At 44.4% G+C, this 19867-nt stretch overlaps 1 protein-coding gene across 1 annotated transcript; it reads left to right on the forward strand.

The window, feature by feature from the left end:
• Positions 1–867: 867 nt before the first annotated feature.
• SDAD1 (SDA1 domain containing 1) lies at positions 868–18846 on the forward strand. Its single transcript, XM_082314778.1, has 22 exons — positions 868–973; positions 1101–1205; positions 1585–1683; positions 1844–1954; positions 2702–2773; positions 2865–2965; positions 4574–4631; positions 5508–5582; positions 6402–6503; positions 6979–7048; positions 7815–7918; positions 8654–8711; positions 9309–9367; positions 9745–9821; positions 10927–11024; positions 11443–11519; positions 11916–12048; positions 13589–13686; positions 14152–14345; positions 14859–14943; positions 15351–15512; positions 17925–18846. The coding sequence occupies exons 1-22, from the start codon at positions 884–886 to the stop codon at positions 17973–17975; spliced, it is 2079 nt and encodes a 692-aa protein (XP_082170904.1). The 5' UTR covers positions 868–883; the 3' UTR covers positions 17976–18846.
• The last annotated feature ends 1021 nt before the right edge of the window (positions 18847–19867 follow it).

Here is a 19867-nt window from a genome sequence, read left to right on the forward strand (position 1 = left end):
GACAATAAGGTACTTTGAATGCAAACTCTAGGCAGGTAAAAGCCCTACTAAAGGCTTTGTTCATTAAGAGGTAAGGGTTTTTTTAGTTCTCTTACTAGTCTTGGGCTCACTTGAAGAGTTTGCTTTGTCTTAATGTCCTGAAGATATGCTCTGGGTTGCAAGAGCCCTAGGCACTCCAGCTGGAGCTCATGGTATGAGCATGAACCTACCCAGGCTGTGGCCATACCCATTGCCCTGGGTTTAGCACTGGGTGTGGTGGATACACCATGCTTCAAGGTCCTTAGGCATGCTGCTCAGGGCTGTGTGAGTCCAAACACTGCAGTCTTCTCAAGTGCTGGAATGGGGGACGAATGCTGGTGGTTGTTTTTTGCCTTGCATGCTTAGGTCTTGGTAGCTTGTCAGTGATGTGTGTTTGTGGCACCTGTCGTGAGCAATGAAACTGGTAAGGGTTAGATGCGATTGCTCAGCAGTCTTGCTGCACTGCTGGCAGCACTTAGTGGGAAAAAGTCACCTTTTAAACACTAAATTAGGATGTGTGATCCAGCCAGGGTGAGAGCTGGGTGCCTGAGCTGCAGTGATACCCTGCAAGTGAGGGGAGAGATCAATCAGAAAACTGCAGGGGAGGAAGCTGTGTTCACTCAGTTTGACTCGTATTGTGTTAACTTTGAAAACAAAGTTTGTTTGTGTGTGGTTTTTTTAAAAGGCAAGCAGCTGCCGGTGTGGTTACCCGCCCCCGGGGAGGGCAGTGGGGGCGCGGCGGGGAGGCCGCGCCTCTCGCCTAAGTTTGTCCCTCGGCGGCGCCGGTGGGGAGGGGGCGGGCCAAGATGGCGGCGCCCAGCTGTCGGCTCACGTGTCCGGCGGCGGGGCCGGAGCCGGGGCCGCCATGTCGGGCCGCCAGGGAAACAAGCTGCCCAGCAACCTGCCCCAGCTGCAGAACCTCATCAAGCGCGACCCGACCTCCTACACCGAAGAGGTAGGGAGCCCCCGAGCGGGTGCGGAGCGGCGGGGTTGCCCCGGGGTGGCGGCGAGGCGGCCGGGGAAGCGGCGCCGGTCCGTGGGCCCGGTTGTCCCGCTCAGCCGCCGCCCCTGTGTGTGCTCAGTTCCTCCAGCAGTACCACCACTACCAGTCCCATGTGGAGATCTTCACCTTCCAGCCGGACAAGCCCAGTAAGGAGCTGGCGGAGCTGGTGATGTTCCTGGCGCAGGTAAGCCGCCCCCCGAGCGCCCCGGCCCTCAGCCCTCGGGCCCTGGCCCTCAGCCCTCCGCCGGCCGCAGCCCTCAGCTGGAAGCAGGCCCTGCTTCATCTCCGTTTGCTGCCGTAGCCCTGACGGAGTTGCCGCAAAACTGCGCCTTGAGTGAGATTTCGGCAGCGGCGTTGCCCGTTTCCAGAACGCAAGTCGTTCTCTTGAGCGCTCGCTACAATTTTTCCAAAGGGCTTTTTAATTGCCCCGTGCCTCTAGTGCCTAGGCGTTGACAGTAACTTTTCGTTGCGTGTATTAAATCATCCTACGAACGATTCGCCTTCCCAGGGCGCCGGAGCCTGGGTTTTCACGAGAGCTGTCCTTGGGGTCTGTCTCCCCCCAGGTCGCCCACTGCTACCCCGAGCACATGGCCAGCTTCCCCCAGCAGCTGAAGGAGCTGCTCTCCTACCACCACACGGTCCTGGATGCCGACCTGCGCATGGTAAGACCCGCACCGAAAGGCCTTTTGGGCAGGCCTGTGATTAAAATACACCCTTTAGGGGTGAGACAAGAGCTTACGGTTTGCTTTTTGATTTCTTTAATAAACATTGAAAGTGGGGCTACTATGATGTTTCGGTTCTGATGCCTTGTTTCTCTTACAGACGTTCTGTAAGGCTTTGATCTTGTTAAGAAACAAGAATCTAATAAACCCAACGAGTTTGCTGGAGCTCTTCTTTCAGCTGCTGCGGTGTCACGATAAGCTTCTTCGCAAAGTAAGCCATGCTGACCAAGAACGGTCTTGGTTTCCGGTGGGTTTTGAGCAACTTGGCAGAAGTAAGGCAGCGCTGGCAGGGAGCTCCGTTCCTTTCTTTAATAATAAAGGGCGAAAGTTGGAAATAGCTCTGCTTTTTCAGCAGTCGGCAGTGCCAGAGGCAAGACTGGATCTCTAGGTTTGATGAGTAACGAAGCACGCTGCCGTAACGTCGTTACCACGCTATGGCGTGTCCTGCGTTTGGAACCGAGCAGCTCGGATGTGTCTGTGGATGAAAACCATGAACACGTTGCTGGCAGAGCAGGCCTTACCGAATTCTTTCTGAGAAGTGGAGTAAAGCAAGCAAACCCAAACCAGCTGCTTGTTAAAGCCGTATTTCAGGTTTTCTGCTATAAAAGTGAAAATACGTGCTTTCTGCCACCAGAGTTACTGACCTGCCCATCAGAAGGTGCCTGAATGAAGCAGGGGTGGGGTTTTTTTAAGCAGCGCTTTGTGCTGATTGTTTTCCTGCCTTGCTGTAAATTAAGTGTGCTTTTCAAATACATAAAAACAAAGCATACGTGAGACTTGACGGTATAACTTCTTGTTGTTTTTCCAACTGTAGCTTAAAAGAGAAAATAATATTCTCAGTGATGATCGGTTTGGTCTCTCGTTTTAGTTCTTGGAGGCTTTGGGGGCATAGTAATGTGTCTGCCTTGTTCTCTGCGCGGCTTGCGTAGGTTACTCCCTACGATCTCTCCATTTACAGACTTTGTATACTCACATCGTGTCGGACATCAAGAATGTCAACGCTAAACACAAAAACAATAAAGTAAACACAGTAAGTACTTAGCTTTTAGTTATACTTCCATAGAACCTCTTCGTATTGTGAAAAACTTGTAATAATAAATGTTTCCCAACTTTTTTCTTAGACGCTGCAGAACTTCATGTACACTATGTTGAGAGACAGCAATCCCACTGCTGCCAAGATATCTCTGGACGTGATGATTGAGCTTTACAGAAGGAATATTTGGTAGGTCTGGCAGGCTCGTATCGATTCCCCGTTCATCGGGGGGCAGCCATGCTGACATCACTCGTGGCTGGTCGTGCAAAATGCAACGCAGGGGGCACTGACTTAAATATATTGATCTTAATTGCGTTGCAGTGGGGCTGTACTTGGTGGAGTGGAATTGAGCTGGGAAGAAATACTGTCTTGTGCGAAGTCTGGGTTACTTAGGTCGAATATTGGATGTTTTAGTTGAAAACGTTATGTAAATTGTGTGTATTGCATTCAAAACCCAAGCTGTGTGCAGATGGTTTTTTAGCTCTTGCATGTAAAAGCCGCTAATATTAGCGTACAGCTTGTGAGGTACAGTGGAAAGAGGAATTTTGTTTTCTTTCTTGTTTTCTTAAGTTTGTAAGTTCTTTCTAGAAGACTGATCTAGTGGGTGCTTTGAGTTTTGGAGCTTTTTTATGAAGCTATAATATAGCTCCTATTTTTAGCAGATAGCAGGTTGAAAAATTGTTGCCTAGGTAAGTATTGAAAGGAGTAGAAGCACCCTGAGTAGTGGCAGTTGCTGTCTTGTACCTAATATGTTGCTGAATCTTTACGTTGTGTTACAAAATGCCAGAGCAGATGTTGCCCGATAGTAAATTGCGTGAGAAGATGGTAGTCTCTTTGCTACTGCTTGATTTTTGACTGTAAAAACATGTGAAAGACTTGTAGTCCCTTCAGTTTGTCACTGCTGGGGAGCAGCGTGCCTGCTGCCGCGTATGTGTCTGCAAAATAGGTTAGTGGCAGAGCACTACCGGTGCGGTGCTTGCATTTCCTACCCGGGAGAAGGTCTCAGCAATATCTGAATGAGTTCAGTTGGGGTGTGAATGGCAACGTTGCTTTTTCAATGTGTTGCAGAGAAACCGCAGCTGGCAGAGAGGACGTGGTGCTGGGCTGTGTTTGGGCGTAAGAGTTTCCATGGGTAGCATTCAAGGAAATATTGTCTGTTCCGTGGCATGAATAAAAAAAAAGCACAGCAGCTTTAAGATTTTTGTGTAGTAGGGGGTTGAGAACTATTTTCCCTAAAAAACAGGGACTGCTGAAAAAAATAAGTGTTACCGAAAGGAAAAGACGTCTGCAGTTTTAAAAAGTAGGTTTGTAATGACATAAGACTTGATAAAAAATGAAATAAATTTCTGCAGCCTTACTTATTTTAAACCCTTATTTTTGGAATGTACTTGATCTCAAAACTATGCAGCTGCTTTTCAAATACTAGTTAGAATTCTGCATGGATTTTTTTTTTTTTTTACCAAGCAGGGGGTTTATTTTTTTACCAGTGCAAAAAAGTGGTAATCTGTCTTCCATTACTGGCGCTTATTCTTTCTATCCCTTCAGTCACAGTGTGAGCTAGATGGAGTGCTAGTAAGTGGGTCTGTTCAGTCAGATGAAGCTACTGCTATGTTAGAAGAATAAAAGAAAATGACGAAGCTTAACTTCTTCGCAAATCTACTTGGAGCATCGAGAGACTTGACCCTAATGAAGCTTCCTGCTTGTTAGGAGGCACATTTCATGAGACTGCTTAATTTTCTGAGAATAACTTGTAATTGCCAAACTTAAAGTAAAAGATAATGTGTTCTTTTATTCCAGGAATGATGCCAAAACAGTAAATGTCATCACAACTGCCTGCTTTTCCAAAGTGACAAAGGTGAGAACAGAAATCGGCTGATGAAACTGCACGTTACCTAAGCTACCTTTTCCCTGTGGATGCAACTTTTTATGTTGTAATTGCTAACAAGCTTCACGGATGATTTGTCTTCTGCTTGTTTTATTTTCAAAATACCACTTGTGTTGTGGGAGGAGGCAGTGTTCGGTTCTTACACAGCAGCAGAGTTGGAAGCTTATCTTATAATAAGTGCAGGCTGGCGTGGGGAGGGTGTGTGTACTTTCCGCTGCTACTCAGGAGAGACACTTGGAATATCACTTCCTTATAACCAGCACCGTAAGGCTTTAATTTGTTAAATGTGAAGAGACCTGCTATCCTGCCTACGGCTCGAGTGAATCTTAGACCTGCTGTCATCTGTGTCACTTCTGCAGAGTTGGAGGTTTTAAAAACTTGTATTACGGTTTGAGATAAGTTCTTACACTATGAAGGTCCACGAGCTGTTCCATTCAATGGAAACCAAAACTAACAAACGCATATAAACTAACAGAAGTTTGGACTTGTGAGCAGTGTCTCGGGTATCAGCTGTGCCTGATAATGTAGCCATGGAGCAATTAGATTGGAAATGCTTTGCAGAATGCTAGGAAGAGAATTTGCATCTTCAGACTTGCTCTAGGCATTGTGGAAGCCCAGCTGTTCTTTGACTCTTTGTGCCTCTGATTGTTGAGAAGGGGCAGCAAAAATAGACTGTGTCTGTAAAACGCCTGTGTCTTTCAGTCTGTGATTTGTTCTGCTTTCTGTTCATATCCATGCCTATAAAAAATTGGAAGAGTCTTCATGAAACCTAAGATGCGGATGTAGGGCTGTTGTAAATACTCCTGTCAGTTTGTCCTATCCTATGTAATTGACTTTGCTTTTCAGGTATTAGTTGCTAGTTTGAAGTTCTTTCTTGGGAGAGATGAAGATGAGAAACAAGACAGCGACTCAGAATCTGAGGTGGGTGTTGTGATTAAATCTCCTCCTCTCCGTTCATCAGACTCTAATAGGTCTGTCATGCTAGTGACCCTGGCTCTGCTAGTCGGTCTGCTTCTCTCTTACTTAATTTTCCATCTTGTTTCCTCCAGATCTTTCTATGCTTAACAAAAAAGTTAAATGTTTGTGAGAGCTGGCCCCAACCGATAGCAGGATACTTTTGCTGTCTGTCTGAAGGCTAATGCTAAGAGCTCCTTTGCTTTCCTCTCCTCCTTGTGAAGGAAGCAATTCACTTTGAAGACCTAAGCAGGGGCTGGTCCGCCTGGGTCATGAAGACAGGAATTGCTAGTTGTGTAGTGTAGGGTTGTGGGGAGAGGCTTTCACCCTGGTGTATGGGAAGCTGGTTTGGGGTTTTAGTTGTCTGTTTTGGCTTCAGTTTTCCCTTTTGTGCTCCACTTCCCATTTATTTACGAACAAACGTAATTCAGGTACTTTGAGAAGGCTGATAACCTAACGGGATTTTGGTCTAGAACCTCCTAATACAGGATATCGCTATTTGTCTAGGACTGAACAATACTCTCTAATTCACCAGCCTTAAAATCTACTGTAGTGATGTGCCGTTAAGTGTTTGTGGTCTCTCTTGCATGTAGGTATGTGGCTAGTTTTACGGAATCAGGATTTAAAATGCTAGTATTTCCGTATGATGAAATTTAGGAAGAGGGAGAGTTTTCAAATATAACACATGATCCTGAAAAATATTGATACTTTTAGTTTCTCTGATTCCCATTTGTGGGAATCGCCTCATGTCACCTGAGTCGTGTTTTCCTTGAATTCTTTCTCAAGGATGATGCTCCCACAGCCAGAGATCTGATGATGCGGTACGCAACTAACAAGAAAACCACCAAGCGCAAGAAGAAACTGGAAAAAGCAATGAAGGTGCTCAAGGTGAGGAGAGTGGGTCTGACTTGCCAGCATATTAGCTTAATCCTTCAGGTGCAGAAATCTTGCCGTTGCCCCTGGTGACTTAGCTACCTTTTGTCATCTTTTCTAGGCAAAGGTCCTCAAGTCTTCTAGCATCCGTTGGCCAGGCGTGTGCCATGTTTGCCTGGAAGAGAGCTGTTTTCAAGCAGACTTAGAGTCTGAGTTTTGGATTAGTTCTGCTCTGGGTACCCTTTGTGTGGTCCCTACTTTAAAGTATGTGGTGTGTTGATAAGTAACTTCGTAATGCAGCTCCTGCTGCCGCTTAGGTCAGGTGGCAGAAGATGCTACGCAGCTGAAGACAGTGACAGTTCACGTGTTAAAGTGTCTCTTTTTGAAGAGAAGAATGGTAAATAGCAGCTTTTAACAGCAGCCTGAAACTGAAGCACTTGAGCTTTTTCACGGAAAGAAAAAAAAGTCTTTTATTCTTTTTGCCCTGCAGAAACAGAAGAAGAAGAGCAAGCCAGAGGTGTTCAACTTTTCTGCTATTCACTTGATTCATGATCCCCAAGGTAAGCATGCATTGTATTTTGTCCTTTTTCGAGTGATGTGTTTATCCCAGACACTGAGGCTTAGACACAACTCTGCAAGGAGAACAGAAGTGGCAAGTGGGTAGAAAAGTGACAATGTGATACTTGTAGTGTGCTTGATCCTGGAGTTTCACAGCACTTTTTCAAAGTGAGATCAATCCTGTTGTGCTGCTTGTAGTGGAATACTTGTAGATAGGCAGACAAGGAAGGAGTGATATTAAATCGTCTGCTTCAGGTTGCTGCAGATGAGGATGTGGCGCTCTACCTCTTTCCTGTATGTGTGAAGGCCATAATTTGTGTGAAGGGGGAGTAGTTAATCTACTATAGCTTCTTTGGCTTACCCCCTTCAAAAATGTATTTCTGTTACTAGTCTGATGTTTGTCTCATACTGCTTGACTTGGTCTTAGTCTGATCAAGTGAACCTCTGGGGACCTTGTTTTTCAGATGAACCCGACATGTATTTAAAAAAATGTAGCTTTAAATACTGACCCTGTGCTTATGGTGTTGTGCAACTTGTGCTAGTTTTCCTCTCTGCTGAACCTGTGCGCAGCTTTAGACCTTCTAGGCACGTGAGAAGAAAAATAACCCATTGGGAGAAGTGCTCTGGCCACCTTTAATTTCTTGTCTGCAAGGGCACTGGGGCTTAAAAAAACCCAAACCAAACTGACTGCTTTTTCTAACCTAATCCCAGCTGAGTTCTGCGTTGTGCTCTTTAAGTCTACCACCAATCTGTTACTGCTCCTTCTAGACTTTGCAGAGAAACTGCTGAAGCAGCTGGAGAACTGTAAGGAACGATTTGAAGTAAAGATGATGCTCATGGACCTAATATCTAGACTAGTTGGAATACACGAGGTACGTATTCCGATAATCTGATAATGGTCTGATGGGAGCCGGCCTGGCTTGGGTGGTGGCATGCTCTGGCTCTGTGCCTCTGGAACATGGGGTTTAATTCTGCTGTGTGTTGGGAAGCGCAGATGTATGGTCAGGTAGTTGCCGGTGGGCCTTGTGGAATTGGTGCAGAGGTGTAAACGTGTGTGGTACTAAGCGACCTCTGCTAGAGAAAGCTGTTGGTCTGGAATAGCTGGGCTGTCTCTAACAAGTAGAGCAGAATATATCCTTTTTAAGACCTGCGGGCTCCTGGGACGTTCTTCAAAGGAGAAAGGCTTTTCAAAGGAGTCCAGCAATTGCTCATGAAAAGCCCTCTCTAAGGTTCAGCCAAAGAGTGATCAAAATTACTGGAGTCTCATTCTGTTTTGGGAGGGAAGATTGTGTCCCTGAGGCAGAGGGAAGTGGCACATTGTAGGATCATGCAGCAGAGTGCCCTCATTTGAATTCTGTGCAGTCCCACAAGAACCACTTCTTGTTTTCAGAGTGGGGGATTGAGCCTTGTGCTTCCTTTGTGCCAGTCATCCCCTCATCTCCACATAGACCAAGCTCAAGACAGGAGAATGTGTCACACAAGACAATCCAAGGCATTTGGACAGCAATCTGTATAGAATCGTTGATTGTTTTACAGCATATCAGCCTATGAAGGTGATCTCAAGTTAAAAGACAAGAAGCTAATCCGTTAAAATTTCTTTCTCGCAGCTTTTTCTTTTTAATTTCTACCCCTTTGTTCAGAGATTCCTACAGCCCCACCAGAGAGGTAAGTAGCTATCGGTAGGTAACGCTGCTGGTCCATCATGTCCCATTTACAGTCAGCTCTTAAAAGCGGTGCTATAAATGAAGAGGTTGCAGGAGCTTAGTAGGAAGTAGGAGTAGTCCAGAGAGTGTGGATGAAGGAATTAAAAGGCCCTGGCTGCCAGAAGTGCAAAACACTTTGGACTTTGATGGAAGCTGTGTGCACTCGATGCTCCTTACCTGAGCATTTGAGAAACTCCAGCAATGGAATAAAATCCATCTACAGAGTCCCTACTCGCTTGCAAATCCTGACTAGTTGGCCAAAGCGTGACTGCCCTTTGCTGCTTTGTGTTGCTGTGTTTCACTCTAGTTCTAGAGCATTTCTTTTCATCTTAGCTGGTTATTAAGGGCCTGTGCTGTTGCTGGGGTGGAGACCACATGAGTTCCTCGTGCTTGGTGGGAGAGCAGAAATGGTTGTCCCAAATAACTTGAGACTGAAATGGCTTGGAGACGTGGACTGAGAGGCTTGTTGAGTTAGCTCTTTGGGTGGATGTGTTTATTAGTCAGACTAAGCTGCAGCAATATGCTTTGACATGTTCTTCCCACCTTTCTTTTCTTCCAGAGGTGACAAAGATTCTTCTGTTTGCCGCACAAGCTTCGCATCAGCTAGTACCACCTGAGGTCAGTACTTCGCCTCTCTTTGGCGATGTTAAAAACGGACAGCAGGCCAGCATGGAAGTGTAACTGAGTGCATTCGTGGTGAGGGGGAAAAGGGAATCTGGTCAGACCCTTTGTCTTGAAAAGCTTATGGTGAATTTGGCTACTTCTGCAAGTTCCCAGGGATTGTTTTGTGTCAAGGGAAAAAACCCACCCATGTCTGATGTCTTCCTTTCTGTAAGAGAATTTGTGTCTAGAAAATGTTTGCGGGCTGTAGTGACAAGTCCTGAGCTCTACCTTGCTGTGACAAGGGCTCTGTCTATTAACTAATAATATGTAATTGTGTTCACAATTTGACTAAATAAGCATTAAGTTCAATTAACCTTTTTTCTTATTTTCAGATTATCCAGTCGGTGTTAATGACCATTGCCAACAACTTTGTCACTGACAAGAATTCCGGGGAGGTCATGACCGTAGGGTGGGTACAGAATCTTACAAAAACTGTAAAACTCTCTCTGAACGTGGAAAAATGTTTTGCTTTTTGAAACCACCTGCAACTTATTCCTGTTAGTCGTACTATGCTTTCAAGAACCTGCTTGAATAAAAACAAGTTAGGACAGTATCTCACCATGAACTTCCCTAATTTTGGTAGGCAGTGTTTTAAATTGCCCAGAAGGATGGGTTTCTGTGCCTAGTGCTGTGACTTAACTTTTCTGGATTTCATGATGGTGCTTTTATTTTTTGTGTTGTGGTTTGGTCTTGTATGTTTCTTCCTTCCTGGATATTGTTATTTATACTCTGAGGGCAGACCTCTTGTCTGTGAATGAATATATTTGTATATACTCAGTGAGTGGTTAGCATCATAGTTCAGGACTCTTAACTTTGATGTTTTGGGGATGAAATTTTGCTACTGACAACAAATTTAAATGTTGCTGTTAGTGAAACTGGAATGTACTTTCTTTGACTAGTCAAGACAAGTATTGGTGAAAGCTCTGGTGTAAGTGGAGTAGAGAATGACCAGTAAATGTAGGAGAGAGCTGAACTCTCCTTGGAGACGAAGCACTCAACAGCGGCAGACTACTGTGTGTAGGCAAGTTGTGAATATTTTGTGAGCTATTTCTTTTCCTCTTGGCATGGTTTTAATCCAGGTATCTAGCGTACTAAGTGTGTGCATCAAGATGGTTTAAAAGGCAACTTGTGTGAGCCCACGGGCTTCTGTTACACTGTCCTTAGCCTGCTCGTGGTTGACTCTAGAACTGATTTTGATTTTTCTTTTTTTTTTTTTTTTTCTTGGCCTGGTGATTGACTGCTTTTCCTGACTGCCTGGACCCAGGCTTCACTTGCAGAATCCTGAGGCCTAGGATCAAACTAAATAATAGCTGGAGAGCAGAGCATGAGCCAGAGATGGAGGGTTTTGGAGAACCATGGCGGATAGAGCTCCTTGTGATGTTCTCCTCTGTTTAACTACATGTTGTAAAAAAGCTGTTTAAGGTTCAAGTTCCAGCTAATTCAGTCTATCACTGGGCCCGTGGGAGTCTCTCCAACTGGGATGTTCAGAAAATAATTCACTTCCAATTTTTTAGAATCAATGCAATAAAGGAAATCACTGCGAGATGTCCGTTAGCCATGACCGAAGATCTACTCCAAGACCTCGTTCAGTACAAGACTCATAAAAATAAAAGTAAGTGTATTACATGGATATGACTTTTAGGTCTTTTTTTTTCTCCTGGATCATCTGGTCCTCCATTGTTTTAGCCTTCATAACAGTGATGTCTTAATTGTTTTTATGTGGGCTGAGAGGTATAATTTTGATGTCTGTTGCATTTCTCTGTGTTTTGAGCGTATATACGTAGGGGACAAAATAGTCAAGGGTAGTTGTGGCAGGGGAACCAACTGACAGAACTGAAGAAGGGAAATTGCTTGCTAATAAAGATTTAGCTCTCAGGAAGAGCTGGATCCTGCATTGGAGAAATCAAAGGGAGCTATAACTTCAGAAAAGGCATGAGCGGGCTGTCAATACTGATTATCTGGGCGGGCTTGGGTTTACTCAGAATTCTGCTTTTCGATACTTAGTCTGGACTCTCTTTATTTCTGGGTAGATGTGATGATGTCTGCAAGAACTCTGATACACCTTTTCCGTACTCTGAATCCAGAGATGCTGCAGAAGAAATTCAGGGTAAGCGTTGTTTTATGTGCATCGCATTCACCATAAACATGGGCTCATGTGCTCAAAAATGATGATGAGAACTGGTCTCATACCCTCTTCAGAATGAGGTGCAATCATGCCTGTGTTCTTCCCCTGCCTGCTCCCTTGCTGCATTGTGATGTGGCACGCTCTCACTTCAAGATTTCCTTAGTTTAAATTTATCCAACGCATTGACCGAAGGAGCGTGCTACAGAAGCTTGCCTATGTCCCTAGAGTTCATTCAACTTTTCAATAATTCCAAATCTTTTCTTCCTTCATCAGGCAGAATTTCTTTTCTACCTGCACCCTCCTCTCCCCCAGACTTTTTCATGGATTTGTGGGCATTAAAATAGCAGCCTGCTTAATATGTATTTCTTTAACTTACAGGGTAAGCCTACTGAGGCCTCGTTGGAAGCCAGGATCCATGAATATGGAGAACTGGATGCCAAAGATTATATTCCAGGAGCAGAAGTACTGGATGTTGAGACTGAAAAGGAGAAGGGAGGAACCCAAGAGGAAGGTTGGCCTTTTTTTTTCTTTACCACTTCTATTTTGAGCATCATTGTCACTAAGACTTTATTTGGACATAAAACTTGGTGTTCGTACATTTTATTTGCTGCTGTCGCTTGCTGCATGGCTTGCGCATCTGTATTTATCCATTAAGGAGCACTGATAATATCCTTGAGTGAGTGCAGTTTATCCAGTGGAGTTTGTTACTGTGTCGCTTTGCATGAAAGCCACTGAGGGATGGGAAAACAGAGGGACAGACACTGTACAGCTACGAAACTTCATGTTCAGCTCTTGCTAAAGAAAAGTTTTTGTGTGTTATAAGACACAGAAATAGTACTTCGAAATAGTATTTGGCTTCTTTAATTCACTTGCTATGTAAATGCTCCATGCAACCTGGAACCCCTGCCTGAATCGGGGAAAAAAAAGATGGGGAGGGACTTGAAAACCAAGCCAGAAGAGTTGGGCAAATGAAGCCAGAGGGCACTGGAGGTATTGCGGTGGAGGTGTACCGGAGGAATAAACACCCCGGTATGTCATGTTTCTTATGCGTGTGAAGGCAGCGATTAGTATAACTATCTTTGCTTCTGTTTCTGAAGCTGGTGACTTGAGCACATCAGTCAGTTTGAACAGCGATGAAGAGCAATGCATGTACTGTAGAAAGTAACTTAGCTATAAATTGCATTGCTTCCCTCCTTGGTTTAGAGGGCAGGGAGCGGGGAACGCATTGCTGAACAGTGTGATAAGGATTAGCATCTGTAAGCTACTGTGTTACTTCAGAGCCTGTCCCAAATGCACTGTTAACATCTCTAAGTTCAGATGAGAGCTAAGCTTCGCAAAGCATAGCATTATGGTACAGCTTGCTGCAACACTGATGTGTCGCAAGCTGCTTTGGGTGTCTTCTATGGTTGGCTTGGTTTTGAGCGAGTGAGGTGTACATAAATGCATTTTCTGTCAAGGCTCTGATCGCCTGTGATAGTGCCAGGTGTGTTGAAAGCTCATAATAAATAAACGTTTTAAAGTGGCTGCTGCTCACAGTAATGACAAAATCCACCAGCTGTTGTAAGCAGTCTGTTGTAGGGGGGTGTGTGTGCTTTCAAAGCTTTCACACTGCCGTATGCAGTTAACTCGATAAAAATGGGTGTCCGTAACGGAATGTGCATGTGATGTGGGTGCGCTAAGAAATCAAAGCTGAGGTTTTTTTGCACAGCTCTGAATCAGTTGCATGCGAGATGGAATCTGGTAGCTGAACTTGCCAGTGGGAAAGCCTGGGAGCTGCTGGTCTGTTCAGCTGTGGATGTCTTTTAAAAGTCATTAACAAGTAGCGCTCGGATGTGTGAATGTCTCCGTAATGTTTACGTAGTTCTAAGGCTGGGATGCAGAGACCCTACACCTTGCCTGTGTGGTAAGCATGTCCCTGGGCATAACTGCAGTTAGCTGATAGGTAATTAATGGTGGTGAGAGCTTGCGATCCAATCGGAAATTATTTCAAACTCAAGCAGCTAAATTGAATCTGTATTATAACAATACTGTGCATTTCTTTCCCCGAGCAGATGGATGGGAAAGTGCTAGTCTGAGCGAGGAAGAAGATAATGAAGATGGAGAATGGATTGATGTCCATCACTCCTCAGATGAGGAGCAGCAAGAAGTAGTGAGTTATAAGTGTCTTCTACCCCAAGTACAAATAAATTTTGTTAATAGCAGGCCAGATGTTGTGGCTCTGTACCTTCACGTGGCTGCTCATAACTAACTATATAGGGCTGTGGAGTAACTTTATCAGACTCAGTGAGGCTGGAGTACTCTTGAGCACCTGTGCTGACATAGGCATGTTCTTAGGGTGAGGGGGAGAGATGGGGGAATTCTGTCCCAGTGCTAAATTCCTTCAAAGCTCTATTTGCTGATTAGTGCTTTTATTCACTCTGAAACATGAAGGAGTGGAAGTACTTTTAATAATACATGTTGAATATAAGACTATGAAGAATCCTAACAGCTGGTTATAGCATTTCCCAACAATATTGCCCCTACCTAGGTATTTGGGAGGCAAGGGTCATGGGTTATGGCACAAAAATGATTTGCCAAGCTCCGGATGATTCTGCTTTTCCACTTTTTTCAAAAGGCAGAGAAGGTGAAAAGCATGCCCATAGAGGAACGAAAAGCCAAAGCTGCAGCAGTCAGTACAAGCAGGCTGCTAACCCAAGAAGAGTTCCACAAAATACGCCTCGCCCAGCTCTCCAAAGAACTTAATTCTGCACCCGGCAAAGCTGCCAAGAGGAAATATATTGAAATAGATGATGAAGAGGAGGAGGGCAGGTAGGACATACGGAATACTGATGAGCGCTTTCTCTTCCCTACAACCTGGCCATACAGCTTGTGATTGCAGAAGGGCGGAGAGCTCTGCTGTTGGTCAGTATCCCCTGGTGGCAGGGGGCGAACAGCCACACAGCCCAGAAGGGCTCCTGGCCCTGGGGGGTTGGTTTATACCTGGGAGAAAAGACGTCAGGGGCCGAGGGGAACTATGAGACTGTTGCGCTTGTTCAGACCACTAGGCCTGTTTTTTTTGGAGCCGTAGTTGCATGGTTACGTATCCAGAGTTTCTTAAACTTTGTGGTTAAAACAGGACTTGAAAAACAGTAATGAGAGACTTTTCTAAGGGTTGTCCCAAGCATGAGGATTAGCCTGGGAGAATGAACGAGAAGCGCTTGTGTGAAAGTTTATAGGAAGACAATGGTGTAAGAGATGGTGAGGGTCTGGAGGGCGTTTTGTTTTTCTTGCCGGATGAAGTTTTGTGTGTGATGGCCTATTGTTGCTTTTTTGTGTGCGTAGGGGAGAGTTGCTTTCGCTCAGAGATATAGAACATCTGCATAAGAAGCCTAAATCGGACAAGGAGACCAGATTGGCAACTGCAATGGTGAGGAGCCTGGCTATTTCATGTCCTCTGCCTTTCTAGATTTGGGTGTGTGTTCTAGTCTCCTGCAGGACGAGGAGGAGGTGGTGGGGTTGTGTCTGTAAGATGGGTGTCCAGCTGCCATCTGTGTTTTGAGAAATGTTTTGTGTAGTGCTTTGCTGTTGCATGTGGGCTGTAACAGATAAACAGCCTCTTGCTGGTCAGAGGTGACAATGAAAATACACAGACACACCCAGTTTTCACTGTGACTTAATAGAGCCAGCGTGGAAGAACGCACATATTGTACACAGAAGGTCATACTGAACCTGGATTTCTTGTTGCTGCCGTAGAACCTGTCACCTTAGCAGCTGATGTTAACTGCAGGGAAAGGAAAATGACCCCCTGTTATTGTGTTACGTTGTCTATTCTAGGCTGGAAAAACAGACAGAAAAGAATTTGTGAAAAAGAAAACAAGAATTAACCCATTTGCCAGCTCTTCCAACAAAGAAAAGAAAAAGAACAAGAACTTCATGATGATGAGATATAGCCATAGTGTCCGGACAAAAAATAAGCGTTCTTTCAGGGAAAAACAGGTAATATTTCATTTTGAAAATAGACGGAGCAGTCTGAGCAGTAAACTTAAAATGCAGGTAAAGTGCTGTCTGTCCTGTGCCCAAAGTGATTATTGTTCACTTTGATTGTTTAATAGCTGGAAAGGACTGTGGGCTAGGAGGCTTCCCTTGAATCCTACCCCAGAGGAGGTACATCAGAGATTGTGGTGGTGAAGAATGCTTTTTTTTTTTTCAGTCTCTACTCTTTAATATGCATTGAGGACCAAGCCCTGTTGCAAAGTCATGTGTAGGTTAGGAAGGCAATGACAGTGCAGTTAGTTTCCCTTTATAGCAATTAAAGAAGATCCTATTAGAACCCTGGCTATCATCCTGTGATAGAAGAGATGTTTCTCTGATAGGGAGTTGTTGTCCTGAAAAACAAGCTTTTCGAGTGTTTCTTCACTCTCCATATTCTTTCTTTGACTTTTCTCCTGTTACTGTCTTTTTATGGACTTCTCTGTCCTGGCCTTGAGGTCATCTAATAGCTATAGGAATAACTAATAATAGTAATAACTTTGTTTCCTATTTGAAATTCTTCAGAAAAATAAATAGCTTCAGTTTAGCCTTCTACAGTAGTTTCACAATGTGCTGCTCTCAGTGGTGAAGCCCCTGCCCTCTGCTGCTTCCTCAGCTTTAAGCCTGGCCACGGGGCTGATATTACATTATAATAATATAAAAAATACAGATAATATATGATAATATAATATATAATAATATATAATATATATAACATTCAACACAGCCCTTCTGAAAGGATATACAAGCTACAAACATCTGTTGGGCAGTCCAGTTCCTGTGTGTTCCTGCAGGCAGCTGTGCCAGGGGTAGCTGAAGGGAGATGTAAAAGGCAAGGCAGAAGCTTTGGGGGGCGACTTTGCTCCTGAAAGCATTGGGCAGGAGCCCATACAGCTCCCCAGGGTGCCTGGGGTTAGCTGAGCTGGCAAGAGTGGAGTGTGACAGAGAGCCCCCCTGCTCCTGTGATGCACCTCAGCCGGGGACGTTGCCTGAACTGGGGCAGCTGTTGCCAGAGAACTGGTGTAGGCATATTGCCTTGTCCTGCTGTGTTTCACCTGGGCAGTGTAAGTCTGTGCTAACAATGAAAATCTGCCTTAAAATCCTTTCATCTAACCTGGCAGATGGCCAGCCTAGGGTTTTACAGGGTGTTATGAAATTAAGCTCCTTTGCATGTTCCAAGAGAAACTTAGAGAGGGCTCCAGTTATGCAGGTGTTCTGTTTCTGTGTGGTGTTAATTTTGGTGTTCTTGCTAGGTTCTGTCTTGTGCTAGAGAAGAGCATTCAGTGCTTCTTTTACAAACCCTTCTTTGCGAGTTGTTTGCAGGACACTATCATGAGGATGATGCATAGCTGTCTGCAGTTTGTTGCCCTAAGAGCAGCAAGACTGAAACTGTTCATAGACTCAGTAGAGAGAACATGTCTTAAGTGTTTCTGTTAAACAGGAAGCCTTGGAGTAATATCCTCTCTAGTCTTTTTATTTGCTGTCATTCTGCCTTACCCCAGGTAAGGCCGACCACATTAACTCAGCTCTCAAAACACAAAAAAAAAAAACCCTTGCAAATGAACAATCCAGGCACTTGTAGGAAACTGCTGTTTACAATGATTCTTATATTTGGCTCACTGATTCTAAAAAGCCATTCTGAAAGGTTTCTCTTCTTACTCCCAATTAATGTTTCGAGTTCAAATGTAACAGCTAAACAGCGAAAGAGTTCTTTCATACTTTTTTCACCAAAGTTAGGCCGCAGCATCAGTTGTGTTGACTGTGATTTGGAAATACTTGTTAAAAGTGGGTTGAAGTACCGTAGCTGTAGGGTACTGTGTTCTGCTGCTGCCTTTGGTAGAATAAAATGGGCTGTTATGTACAGTCCAGAGTGAAATCCCCTTACCAGCTAAAACATGTCTGAAATACACAACCAAGTCTCTTTAGAGTGATATGGCGCTTCTAAAAATTCTAGCATTCCTCCTTCCCCCCTTCAAAAGAAGCTTTGTAATACTCTTTCAAAAAATGCTGTTGAATCCCACTCACCTCTCAGCTGGGCCTTTTTTTGTGAACTCTTCTTGTTGAATATGAGTCAGTGGAATGGTTTATGTTACTCTAATGTTTTTCTGTATATAGCATCTGCTAATGATGTACTGAAACATTTTTTGAAGCCCACCTCTTTCTTTAATGATGCTATTGAGTTTAGCTCAATAACTGCAGTGTTTCTGCCACTACAGTCGTTAGCCTTTGCCAGTTATGGCTCCCAGTTTTAGCTGATAAGCTATTAGTGTTTTTCTCTGAGGTTGAAGAAATTGAAGAGGGTTGTTGATGTGATAGCGGTGTTGTCTCCTTACTTAATATTGTCCTTACCTGAATATTCCACTCCTGTTTCATATTTAGCTGGCTCTTCGAGATGCACTTCTGAAAAAGAGAAAACGGCTGCTGAAATAACGAACAGTAAAGGAGGGGAGTACTTCATCACCCTTGAAGAAATAGTCCTAGAAATGCTCATTTCCACCCACCACTGCCCCAAAGGAAAGAAGGGACGGAAACGCCTCATGGATTTGCCTCTATTCTGTTCAGAATTACAAATCGAACACTTCTAAGCTGTTGGCTATTGCATCTATAGGACAGTCAGAAGAGACCTTAATCCTTGCAGGATTTTGATATTTTGGAAAGCGTTCTAGGGAAGAAGGCAGTTACCTTTTATTGAATATATTTTACTTACAGCTGTTTTTTTATGTGTAAGTATTAAAAGATAGAACCTTACTGTAAAAATACTTTATTTGAAGCAATTCATGAATAGGTAATAGGAAGGAAAGACTATTCTGGTTCAGTCTATAAAGTGTGTATATAATGTCTGTGCCTGTCTTAGGGAGATGATTTTACAGACTGACTCAGCCATTTTCTAAGTGGTTGGTTTTTACCTGTTTAATAATAATAAAATTCTTGTACTACAGCTAAGTTCAGGTGAACAGTTAGGAAGAAAAGAAAATTAGTATATGGGAGATTGTTTTCATGTTGCCACTTAAATGCAAAGGTAGCATAATGTGTAGGAGAAGGAAGGAATCTTATTTTTCTATATTGGTGCATCTTGTGGTGGGACTTGCTGGTGTCCGATTTTTAAAGTATACACGAGAAGAACATGGATCTGTGGATTCTTTACATCAAAGGTTGAACTCTTGCTTCTTGACCTCTGCTGGGGACCATTAATGGGTTCTTCGTACCTTACCTAGCCACCTGTTTTAATGGAAACTTGAAGGAGTTAGTTATACCATCCTCTGTCACATTCTGTTTGAAATGGATTTCCTTGGGGGCCAGAAGCAGGTACCATATGCACAGCATAATGGAAAAGCATGTGGTGCGGTGGTTTTTTTCCTTTCTCCTTAGGAAACCAGGTTAATGTTTATATCCCACATGGGAATTGACTCACTATGTTTGCTATGTTGAATACACAGTTGTATTCACTTTAATTCCTATTACTTGTTTGTGTAATTTTTGTTGGTTGTTTTGTTGTCTTGTCTTCTTTCCTAAAGCAAAAAAAGCTGGAGATAGGAGAGAAGAAAGTAGAAACTTGGTAGAACTTCCAATGTTATGTTCAAATTCAGTGCTCCTGCTGGGTAAGGGCAGGGATGCTGTGTGGGAATGACAGCTATGAGCTGGCCGGGTGGAGGATAGGTGGGAGCTGAAGAGAAGAATGGATGCACAGGAGCTGTAGTGATACGGAGTGTGGAGCAGGGGCTGAAGAGTAAGGGGAGGAGATTGGCTTATATATGTGCTTATATAAAACCTCTTCACTGGTTTTTTTTGCCCTTTTATGTGGATGTGTCCAAAAACTAATGACTTGTGAGGCTTCAAAGGAGACGGTTTTTTGGTAGGCTTTGAGTTAAGGACTAGTGCCTAGTCTCCTCTCTTCCCTTCCCCCCTATGTTTATAGCCTAGCAGTGGTGTTCAGGAAGCGGAGAGCTGTGCCTGGTTGCTGTCAAGAGGAAAGGAGATTTCCCTACTGGTAAAAATGAGAATATTGGACTCCCTTTTCTAACCTATTTGTCGAAACAGAGGGGAAATGGAACATAGGTGTTAACGCCCAGCGTTTTGCCTCTATTTTGCGTTGTGTTTACGTTACTCTCCGTCCGTGGTGTCCTACCGGTAGTCACTACTGGACAGCGGAGGTGGGGGGCCCCGAGGGGAGGCCGGCGGCTCGGCACCCCGGGGCGGGAGCAGGGCGGCCGCCCGCAGGCAGCGCGGCCCGCTGGCTTTCTGTGAGGCGACGGGCCGGCCTTCCCGCCGGGCGGGCTGGGGGGCGGCCGCTAGGCCGCGGGGCGGCCGCGGGAGGAGGGCGG

The sequence above is a fragment of the Platalea leucorodia genome, assembly GCF_965183815.1.
Source record: "Platalea leucorodia genome assembly, chromosome: 6".
NCBI classification, from domain to species: Eukaryota; Metazoa; Chordata; class Aves; order Pelecaniformes; family Threskiornithidae; genus Platalea; species Platalea leucorodia.